Source organism: Anolis carolinensis, unplaced genomic scaffold (genome assembly GCF_035594765.1).
Source record: "Anolis carolinensis isolate JA03-04 unplaced genomic scaffold, rAnoCar3.1.pri scaffold_15, whole genome shotgun sequence".
In the NCBI taxonomy this organism is placed as follows: Eukaryota; Metazoa; Chordata; class Lepidosauria; order Squamata; family Dactyloidae; genus Anolis; species Anolis carolinensis.
Window position 1 is genome coordinate 1,779,793 of NW_026943826.1, and position 11,698 is coordinate 1,791,490.

At 42.0% G+C, this 11,698-nt stretch overlaps 1 protein-coding gene across 5 annotated transcripts in view; it reads left to right on the forward strand.

The window, feature by feature from the left end:
• The window catches only part of ubr4 (ubiquitin protein ligase E3 component n-recognin 4), a 258,399-nt gene that overhangs the window by 24,959 nt on the left and 221,742 nt on the right, over positions 1 to 11,698 (forward strand). For all 5 annotated transcript variants that reach the window (XM_062965592.1, XM_062965588.1, XM_062965591.1 and 2 more), the window contains exons 14-19: positions 495 to 609; positions 1,315 to 1,502; positions 3,430 to 3,589; positions 3,695 to 3,783; positions 7,528 to 7,697; positions 11,389 to 11,671. In XM_062965592.1, coding sequence (XP_062821662.1) covers positions 495 to 609; positions 1,315 to 1,502; positions 3,430 to 3,589; positions 3,695 to 3,783; positions 7,528 to 7,697; positions 11,389 to 11,671 — 1,005 coding nt within the window. The remainder of the gene's footprint in view (positions 1 to 494; positions 610 to 1,314; positions 1,503 to 3,429; positions 3,590 to 3,694; positions 3,784 to 7,527; positions 7,698 to 11,388; positions 11,672 to 11,698) is intronic.

The window sequence follows — 11,698 nt, forward strand, 5'->3', positions numbered from 1 at the left end:
TAAAATAATACAGTAAATGCAATAATAATAATAATAAGATCAGAGTGAAATAATAAATGTATTAATAAAAATACAAATAGAGTAAAATAAACGTAATAGTAAATGTAATAGTAGCAACAATAATTGAGAAAAATAATAAATGTAATAATACCAATAATAATAGAGAAAAATAATGAATGTACCATATATTCTTGAGTATAAGCTGACCCAAATATAAGCCAACCAGGACCCTCACCTGAGTATAAGCCGAGGGGGGCTTTTTCAGTCTTAAAAAAGGGTGAAAAACTAGGCTTATACTCGAGTATATACAGTACATTAACAAATAAATAGTGAGAGTCTTGGGAGGTTACTATTTCCAACATGACAACACCTTCCAAGCCAAGTTTCCCAACATTAAGGACTAGAAACTTGGTTTTTATGATGCTTGGGTGGCTCTGTTACCCAATTTTCCGAAGTTTGCAGAAGATATTCAACCTCTGTCTTTTTCCCTCCAGGCTTGCGTCCTGCAACGGCAGAGGAAGGGCTCCATGAGTAGCGACGTGAGCGCCTCCACGGACTCCAACACTTACTACGAAGACGACTTCAGCAGCACCGAAGACAGCAGCCAAGGTAGCGCAGACCCTGTGCATGTGTACAAGTCGTCCCCAAGTTACAAACACCTGACTTAGAAACTACTCCTAGTTAAGAATGGGGCTGAGACATTAGCAGTGTTCAAGTACATCTTAATTTGCTCCCAATTTGTTTGTCTTTTTGGTCTGCCATCATTATTTTCTAATAAATATGTTAATCTGTCCATATTCATAATTTCAATAATGTTAAGATAATGATTTAATTGACCTGATACTCAAGCCAAATAGAGGGAGAAGATTAATCTGGTCTATTATTATAAGACGATCAATTAGGGAAGGTACAAACTATAAAGACATCAGACATTTGATGGAAGTCATGTTTTTATTTTTATGTTTGCACAACTGGTCTGAAGTTTGGATTTTGTTTTTGTCAATGATGCAACATATATGTATAATATATGTATAATGTATAATTCACAGTATAATAAGATAAAAACAGTAATACAATATGAAACGAGAATATTATAACAGTTAAAACTAGTCAACTCAAACAGCAATGCAAGAATAAAATGTTGAATTAAAATGCATAGATGGCAAGGACGTAATAATTCAGGATAGATTATTAATACTATTGTCGGACCATTGTTCATAACTTACGGACTGCCTGTGGAGAGAAGCTGCACCTCTCTTTCTCTCCTGAACGCACCCGGCCCTTCAAGTGTGTTGTTTCTCCCTTTGTTTCCAGATGACGACAGCGAGCCCATCCTGGGCCAGTGGTTCGAGGAGACCATTTCCCCCAGTAAAGAGAAGGTGGCCCCTCCGCCGCCTCCGCCGCCGCCTCCCCTGGAGAGCTCCCCCCGAGTCAAAAGCCCCAACAAACAGGCAGTCGGGGAGAACGGGAACATCCTGGCCAGCCGCAAGGACCCCGAATTGGTGAGTTGATAGTTGTAACAACAACAACACTATGTAATACTAGCTGTGCCCGGCCACTCGTTGCTGTGGCGAAGTATGGTGTTATGGGAAATAAAGTATTGAAGAATTGGTGGTAGTTAAGGTAAAGGGTAAAGGTTTTCCCCTGAGATTAAGTCCAGTCGTGTCTGACTCTGGGAGTTGGTGCTCATCTTGAGTCTACACTGCCATATAATCCAGGTGAAATCAGATAATCTGTATTTTATAGGCAGTGTGGAAGAGGCCTGATTGAAGTGGCCCTGGACTGAGTGGGTTGCTAGGAGACCAAGTGGGTGGAGCTTAGCCTTCTAACTGACAGCAGACCAAGTGGATGGAGCTTAGCCTTCTAACTGGCAACAATTGGATAAAAACAATTATTCCTCTCCCTCTAATTAGGACTTTATTTTTCTTTTCTTTTTGTTGTATGAACCTAGAGGCATGGATGAGGGGTTGTGCTGCCAAGTTTTGTGTTTCTGGGATGTGTAGTTTTGTTGTTTTGTCCTAGGCCGAAATTTCATTACTCTTTTATATATATAGATGATTTGTGTTCTTGGGTTCTAAGTGTCACCTCCTAATTGGTTCTATCATAAAAACATGCAGAAATCTAATGATTCTATCTTTATATTGCTGCTGCAGTCCCCCCATCTATGAAGTTTGACTGAATTATATTGGTGGTTGTTTAATATTATTACTGTTGTATTAACTTTTGTTATAACTTTTGTTTTATTACCTTATTGTGTTTTAAACTTTGTTTATTGTGCTAATGTATTTGTGTTGTTACTTTTGTAACAATGTGAGCCGCCCTGAGTCCCCGCGGGGAGATGGCGGCGGGGTTTAAAAAAAGTTTTATTATTATTATTATTATTATTATTGACACAACGACGTTGTATGACACAGTAAACAAGATAAATATGCTGGATTTCGTTTCACAAAATCACAAGTCGAACACTTCCCAAGTGTGTAGGACTGTGTGATGTATTATTATTATTATTATTATTATTATTATTATTGTATGACACAGCAAACAAGATAGACATGCTGGATTTCGTTTCACAAAATCAAGTCGAACACTTCCCAAGTGTCTAGGACTGTGTGAAGAATCATTATTATTATTATTATTATTATTATTATTATTATTATTATTGTATGACACAGCAAACAAGATAGACATGCTGGATTTCGTTTCACAAAATCCCAAGTCGAACACTTCCCAAGTGTCTAGGACTGTGTGATGTATTTTGGGTTGATGCTGCAGATCCCAGTCAGGTGGCCTTTTGCAGTTGGCAGAGCGTAATTTTGTCAATGTCTATTGTTTCTAAATGCCGGCTGAGATCTTTTGGCACGGCACCCAGTGTGCCCATCACCACCGGGACCACCTGCACTGGTTTCTGCCAGAGTCTTTGAAGTTCAATCTTGAGGTCCTGAGAGCGGCTGAGTTTTTCCTGTTGTTTTTTGTTAATGCGACTGTCACCTGGGATGGTGACATCAATGATCCAAACCTTTTTCTTTTCCACAACTGTGATGTCTGGTGTGTTGTGTTCCAGAACTTTGTCAGTCTGGATTCGGAAGGCCCACAGTAGCTTTGCGTGTTCATTTTCCACGACCTTTATTATTATTATTATTATTATTATTATTATTATTATTATTATTATTATTTATTACAACAACAACTTGGATTGATTACAAAAAGCATTTTACTCACTGACACATAGTTGGCTCATCAAAAGTCTGGATGCCATCAGGTTTGTGAAAAAATTTCACTGGAAGATCTTCCTAGGGAGGTCACATTCTTTGAATCCTCTTTTGAGCCATCCTGTGCTTCTATAGTAAAGCAGCTCTTTAAGTTGTAGCTGTTTTCCAGATTTTGCATTTGGCATTTCAATATCCTTTTCTAATTTTGTTTGTTCCCCAGTTCTTAAGCCTGGCGTCCAACATCCTCAACTTTGTGACGTCCTCCATGCTGGACTCGCGCAACAACTTCATCCGCAACTACCTGAGCGTCTCCTTGTCGGAGCAGCACATGGCCACCCTGGCCAGCATCATCAAGGAAGTGGACAAGGACGGGCTCAAAGGTCAGCGGGCAAGGGCTAGCTCCCAGTACCACCCTGCTCTCCCTTGAGAAGATTTCTTTCTTGCCAGGATCCTGGAATAATGCCCTTTTCTCTCTTGTGTCCCAGGTACGGCCGAGGAGGAGGAATTTGCCTCTGCCCTCTATCACTTCAACCACTCTTTAGTGACCTCTGACCTCCAGTCCCCAACTTTGCAGGTGAGCCTATGCTTGTTGTTATACGTTGCTTGTTTTAGAGCAGTGATTCCCAAAGTGGGCGCTGGAGCGATCCAGGGGGGCGGTGATGGCACCTATTAGGAGGCGGGGCCTGTCAGACCCCTGGCAGCAAGGGCACCAAGAACCATACACGGAGGCCAGTCTCTATCTAATATCTTTATTAATAAAATGTATAAAAGTAATAAAAACAAATGCAGAATATAGTTCAAAAGCAGACCTTTCCAATGAGGTCAAATATAGTCCAAAAATATATTGTCCAAGAAATGATATTAGAGTTCAAAGTTTTTTATCCAATACCGAAACACACACTATTGCCAAGCAAAAGTGTGGGGAAATGTCAGAGTCTTAAGAGTCCAAGGTAGCTTGACAACAAGGCTGGAACAAGGCTGGATATAACTTGGTTCTTTAACAAGGTCCGTGACTAGGTACAAGGCAACCAGTGATTCCTGGAACAAGGTCCGTGGTTAAAAGCAAGGCGAGGCAAAATCTTGAATGCTTGATCTGGGAAGCAAGGAACTGGGGTTACGAAGTCCACACACGATCTTACTCCTGAAGCTGCTCTGTTGACTCCGCAAAGATTCTCCCGCGTCAGGCACCTATATTGGGGTCTCGTTTTCCCGCCAACAATCTCTTTCCCTAGAGAACGGGAAGCGAAACCCAACTTTGTCCAGATGCAAGACTCCTTAGAATTTCCCAAGGGAAGCAGGTCTAATCAGCCTGTTGTTTGGCAGCAATCCGTAAACTCCTGCGATTCTGTTCCCTGACTCCTCTGTCAGCACAGTAGGATTCTTTTCTAGGGAACGGAGGCGAGGAATGTCCAAGGTCTGTTTTACTGAATTCTTGGGGACAAACATCAACATCCGGCAGGTGAAAGGACTCCGGCTCTTGTTGAACCGGTGAAAACCCCATGTTTTCGTCTTCATCTGCCACGATGGCACTAGGAGCAGGACTACAAGGCCCATGAGGCATCACAGGGCCAGAGGAGGGGCGGGGCCTCTTCCCAAGTGCCGGAGACAGGGCTGAGCCCCTGAGGCGCCTGTTAGGAAACAGGGGGCGGAGCTAGAGGAGTGGGCGTGGCTTCTTTCCAAGAGCCCAAAACAGGGCTGAGAATCTATACCTCTCCTGAGGCGCTTGTTGGGACACAGAGGGTGGAGCTAGGGAAGGGGGCGGGGCCTCCTTCCAAGAGCCCGAGACAGGGCTGAGCCTCTATACCAGGGGTCCCCAAACTAAGGCCCGGGGGCCGGATGCGGCCCTCCAAGGTCATTTACCTGGCCCCCGGCCTCATTTATAATATAATATTTTTATATCCGTTTTAATAATATAATATACTAGCTGTGCCCGGCCACGCGTTGCTGTGGCAAAGTGGTGGTGGTATCGGTTAAAACTTGTTGTGGAATTTTTATTTGACGTTATTTGTATTTTTTTAAATTAATTTTATTGTCACTTATCTTTTTTATTTATTATATTGTATTATTTTGTTGTATTATTTTTAGTCATTTTGTTATAGTATTTTATTGTATTAATTATTTTAGTGTTTTTTTATAATTTTTTATTGTATTATTTGTATTTATTTTTTATCATTATTTTATTAACACTGGGCTGAGTGGGTTGCTAGGAGACCAAGTGGGCGGAGCTTAGCCTTGTAACTGGCAGCAATTGGATAAAAACAATTATTCCTCTCCCTCTAATGAGGACTTTATTTTTCTTTTCTTTTTGTTGTATCAACCTAGAGGCATGGATGAGGGGTTGTTCTGTCAATTTTCGAGGTTGGGGGGTGTTTACTTTTGTTGTTTTGTCCGCTGCCGTGATGCCATCACTCTTTTATATATATAGATTGTACATGCATATTATATTGATAATAATATTATTTTATACAATATAATACTAATAATAATACCATATAATATTAATTATATGTTATATATTACATATAATATTACAGTATAGTGATATAGTTCAGTATAGTAATATATAATGCTAATATTGTGCTATGCTAATCATATAATATGTACATACAGCTGCTCTGAATTCCCTTTGGGGTGAAAAGGATGGGATATAAATGTAGTAAATAAATGTAGTAAATGAATAAATAAATAATTTTGGACTTAAGCTCACCCAAAGTCTGAAATGACTTGAAGACACACAACAACAACAATCCTAATTAACCTGACTATCTCATTGGCCAGAAGCAGGCCCACACTTCCTATTGAAATCCTGATAGGTTATGTAGGTTAAAATTGTTTTCATTTTTAAATATTGTATTGTTCTTTCATTGTTATTGTTGTTGTTTTGCACTACTAATAAGATATGTGCAGTGTGCATAGGATTTTTTTTTCCCCAAATGATAATTCGGCCCCTCAACAGTCTGAAGGATTGTGGACCAGCCCTCTGCTTTAAAAGTTTGAGGACCCCTGCTCTATACCTCTCCTGAGAGGCCTTTTTGGACTAAAGGGGGCGGGGCTAGGGGTGGGGGCGGGGCCTCTTCCCAAGAGCACAAGACAGGGCTGAGCCTCTATACCTCTCCTGAGAGGCCTTTAAGACTAAAGGGCGGGGCTAGGGGTGGAGGCGGGGCCTCTTCCAAAGAGCGCGAGACAGGGCTGAGCCTCTGCATACCTCCCCTGAGGCGCTTGTTAGAACACGGGGCCAGGGTAGAGAGGTTCAGCCCTATCAGGCCCTTGGGAAGAGGCCCCGCCCCCCTCCTCTAGCCCCACCCCCTGTGTCCAGGACAGGGATAGAAGCTCAGCCCTGCCTCAGAGCTTGTAACTCCACCCACTCCAGTCCCGGCCGCCCATTTGTGGCCCCACCCACCTCCCCCGAGGGAGAGGCTGAGCCCCGCCTTCTTAAGCAGGAGCCACGCCCACTCCTCTAAGCCATGCCCCCCTTTCCAGGGGGTGCTGAGTAATATTTTTTCTGGAAAGGCAGCAGCATGCCAAATAAGCTTGGGGACCACTGGACTAGATGAACCATGTGGCCTCTTCCAACTGTATTATTCTATGTGTCATGATCTCCAATCTTTGACATCTCCGGTTGGCTGACAAAGAACAGATGCCAGCCATAAAACCTCAATTACCCTCTGGTATGTGAGAGCCCCTATATATGGGCCAAAGAGAAGGTTCTGGTATTCTGTACAATAAAACCTGTTGGAATCTACCAGCGTGTGTCTTGGTGCTTTTTCTGGTGGAAGACTGACCCACAGCACAACTGGGAGAAGAGAACCCAACAATTTGTACAGAACAGATGCCAGCCATAAAACGGGCCAGCCATAAAACCTCAATTACCCTCTGGTATGTGAGAGCCCCTATATAAATGGGCCAAAGAGAAGGTTCTGGTATTCTGTACAATAAAACCTGTTGGAATCTACTAGAATGTGTCTTGGTGCTTTTTCTGTTGGAAGACTGACCCACAGCACAACTGGGAGAAGAGAACCCGACAATTTGTACAGAATACCAGAACCTTCTCTTTGGCCCATTTATATAGGGGCTCTCACATACCAGAGGGTAATTGAGGTTTTATGCCTGGCCCGTTTTATGGCTGGCATCCGTTCTTTGTCAGCCGACCGGAGATGTCAAAGATTGGAGATCATGATATCGCACAACTGGGAGAAGAGAACCCGACACTATGATTCTTTGATTCTAATTTTGAGTGTTCCCAAGCAATGTCTGTCTTTGGAAATGCGGCATGTGTGTGTGTGGATGGATGACACCGTGCCTCCTTCTCTCTCCGCAGAACACGCTCCTGCAGCAGCTGGGGGTGGCCCCGTTCTCGGAGGGGCCCTGGCCGCTCTTCATCCACCCGCAGGGCCTCTCCGTCCTCTCGCGGCTCCTCCTCCTCTGGCAGCACAAGGCCACCTCCCAGGGCCACCCTGACGTCCCCGAGTGCCTCAAAGTCTGGGAAAGGTGAGAGCCTGGCCTTGGCTTGGCCTGGCCTCTGAAGGCCCCACTCCTCGCATTGGTCAGCGAGGCCTCTACCTGTCCCATCAGCCATAGCATAGGGGAAGGCATTATTATTATTATTATTATTATTATTATTATTATTATTGATTTCTATCCTGCTTTTCTCTTGGCCCGGGACTCAAAGCGGCAAACAACATATAAAAAGCAAAAACATAATACACAATCAAAGTAGACAGCACCATCATAAACATAGTCATCTATACACATAATAAAAGTGAAAATCTGTATATGTGTATGTGGCACAGGTGTCTGCTCACACAGACAGCCTCCAGCCACTGTGAGCCCCAGCTCCTGCCAATTTAGCAGTTCGAAAACATGCAAATGTGAGTAGATCAATAGGTACTGCTCTGGCGGGAAGGTAACGGTGCTCCATGCAGTCATGACCTTGTAGGTGTCTATGGACAATGCTGGCTCTTCAGCTTAGAAATGGAGATGAGCACCAAACCCCAGAGACGGTCTCGACTGGACTTTACGTCAGGGGAAAACCTTTACTTTTACCTTATAGTGATATAGTACAAAATAGTAATATATAATGCTGATATTGTGCTATGCTAATAATATAATATATAGCATGTATATATTATATATAAAGGGGCCCCTGGTGGCACAGTGTGTTAAAGCTGAGCTGCTGAACTTGCAGACCGAAAGGTCCCAGGTTCAAATCCCGGGAGCGGAATGAGTGCCCGCTGTTAGCCCCAGCTGCTGCCAACCTAGCAGTTCGAAAACATGCAAATGTGAGTAGATCAATAGGTACCGCTCTGGCGGGAAGGTAACGGCGCTCTATGCAGTCATGCCAGCCACATGACCTTGGTGGTGTCTATGGACAACGCCGGCTCTTCTTTTACTGAATGTAAAAAAAATACTAAAAAAAACTTTTCAATGAAACCTGATAGGTATGTTTGACTTTGATTTTTTTGGTGACTTGAACACAGACAAGCTATTTACATTTTTTACGACAGCTGCCCGAATGGTGTTTGCCAAATTTTGGAAACAAGATGTAATCCCCACTAAGAAACGATAGATAGATAAAATTATGGAAATAAAAGACATGGACAAACTGACATACATGTTCAAACAGGGCAACGGAAAAGGAATTAAGATGACTGATTGGACAGTGTTTGAGTTACATAAAGACAAATGCATAATAAATGAAAAGAAACAATAGAATTTAGAAGATAGAAGAAAAAAATTATCTTTTTTGTGATGTATAGAAACTTGACTATTATGGGATAAAGGAAAATGAACGGAAGTCAATTATTCTATTTTTCTTTTCTTGTTTTTTTCCATATATTTTATATATACACTAGCTGTGCCCGGCCACGCATTGCTGTGGCAAAGTGGTGGTGGTATTGGTTAAAAATTGTTGTGTAATTTTTATTTGACGTTATTGTATTTTTTTATTTTATTGTAAGTTATCTTTTTATTTATTATATTTTATTATTTTCTTGTATTATTTTTAGTTATTTTCTGTTATTATAGTATTTTATTGTATTAATTTTTTTAGTGTTTTTAATTATTTTTAGTGTTTTTTATTATTTTTTATTGGGTTGCTAGGAGACCAAGTTGGAGGAGCTTAGCCTTCTAACTGGCAGCAATTGAATAAAAACAATTATTCCTCTCCCTCTAATTAGGACTTTATTTTTCTTTTCTTTTTGTTGTATCAACCTAGAGGCGTGGATGATGGGTTGTGTTGTCAAATTTCGAGGTTGGGGAGCCTGTAGTTTTGTTGTTTTGTGGGTCGCCGTGATGCCATTACTCTTTTATATATATAGATTCTTCTTTTTTTCCCTCTCCTGTGGGGGGTGTGTGTGTGGGGGGGGGGGGGGAGATTGGGGCTTTCTTGTTCTTTTTCTTTGCTTTCTTGTTAGAATATGTTCTCACTCTTTCGCTGTACACTTTTAGAAAATTTTAATAAAAATCATTTTTTTTTAAAAAAAGAAAAGAAATGGAGATGAGCACCAACCTCCAGAGTCAGTCACGACTGGACTTAACGTTTACCTTATGTATATATAACTTGTAAACCGGCCAGAGTCCCCTTCGGGGTGAAAAGGGCGGGATAATAAATGTCACTAATAATCAATGTCAAGCTGTTTAAGGTGTCTTCTGGGGTCCCACCCTCTAGAGCAGGGGTCCCCAAACTAAGGCCCGGGGGCCGGATGCGGCCCTCCAAGGTCATTTACCTGGCCCCCGCCCTCAGTTTTATAATATAATATTTTATATCAGTTTTAATAATATAATATATTGTATATACATACAGTAGAGTCTCACTTATCCAACATTCTGGATTATCCAACGCATTTTTGTAGTCAATGTTTTCAATACATCGTGATATTTTGGTGCTAAATTCGTAAATACAGTAATTACAACATAACATTACTGCGTATTGAACTACTTTTTCTGTCAAATTTGTTGTATAACATGATGTTTTGTTGCTTAATTTGTAAAATCATAATCTTATTTGATGTTTAATAGGCTTTTCCTTAATCTCTCCTTATTATCCAACATATTCGCTTATCCAACGTTCTGCCGGCCCGTTTATGTTGGATAAGTGAGACTCTACTGTATAATATTGATGATAATCATATGTTATACAATATAATACTAGTAGTAATACCATATAATAATATTAATTATATGTTATATATTACATATTATATAATAGTATAGTGGTATAGTTCAATATCTATATATATAAAAGAGTGATGGCATCAGGGCAGCGGACAAAACAACAAAACTACAGGCCCCCCAACCTCGAAATTTGACAACACAACCCATCATCCACGGCTCTAGGTTGATACAACAAAAAGAAAAGAAAAATCAAGTCCTAATTAGAGGGAGAGGAATAATTGTTTTTATCCAATTGCTGCCAGTTAGAAGGCTAAGCTCTGCTCACTTGGTCTCCTAGCAACCGACTCAGCCCAGGGGACAGGTAGAGTTAGGCTTCACTTAGGCCTCTTCCACATATTATCTAATTTGCACTGGATTATATGGCAGGAGACTCAAGGCCCTTCCACACAGCTATATAACCCATTTAGAATCTTATATTGTCTGCTTTGAACTGGATTATCTTGACTCCACACTGCCATATAATGCAGTCATGCCGGCCACATGACCTTGGAGGAGTCTACGGACAACGCCGGCTCTTCGGCTTAGAAATGGAGATGAGCACCAACCCCCAGAGTCAGACATGACTGGACTTAATGTCTGGGTAAAACCTTTACCCTTGACCTTAACTACCACCAATTCCTCAATACTTTATTTCCCAGACCACCAGACTTCGCCACAGCAACGCGTGGCCGGGCACAGCTAGTAGTAATATATAATGCTAATATTGTGTTACACTTTCCATTGAAATTCTAATAGGTTTATGTTGGTTAAAATTGTTTTCATTTTTAAATATTGTATTGTTCTTTCATTGTTGTTGTTGTTGTTGCACTACAAATGTGCAGTATGCATAGGAATTTGTTTGTATTTTTTTTTTCCAAATGATAATTCGGCCCCTCAACAGTCTGAAGGATTGTGGACCGGCCCTCTGCTTAAAAAGTTTGGGGACCCCTGCTCTAGAGCAGTCGCCTCAAAAAAGCACCCTGTCTCCTAACCCGATCTTAACCGCCTCCTCTCTTTTCACCGCCAGGTTTGTGGGCACTTTGAAGCAAAACGCCTTGCAGGGGACCTTACCTGGGGACGCCGAGGACCTGAACGTGGAGCACCTGCAGCTGCTGCTGCTGATCTTCCACAGCTTCTCGGAGAAGGGCCGGCGCTGCGTCCTGAACCTGTGTGTCCAGACGGTCCTGGAGCTGGCCGCCAACCTGGACTCCCAGCTGCGCTGCGTGCCCCTCCTCCTGGGCCGCCTCCTCCTGGTCCTGGACTACCTGCTCCACCAGTACGCCAAGGCCCCCGTCTACCTCTTTGAACAGGTACGGCTTGGGCGCGTAGAATCATAG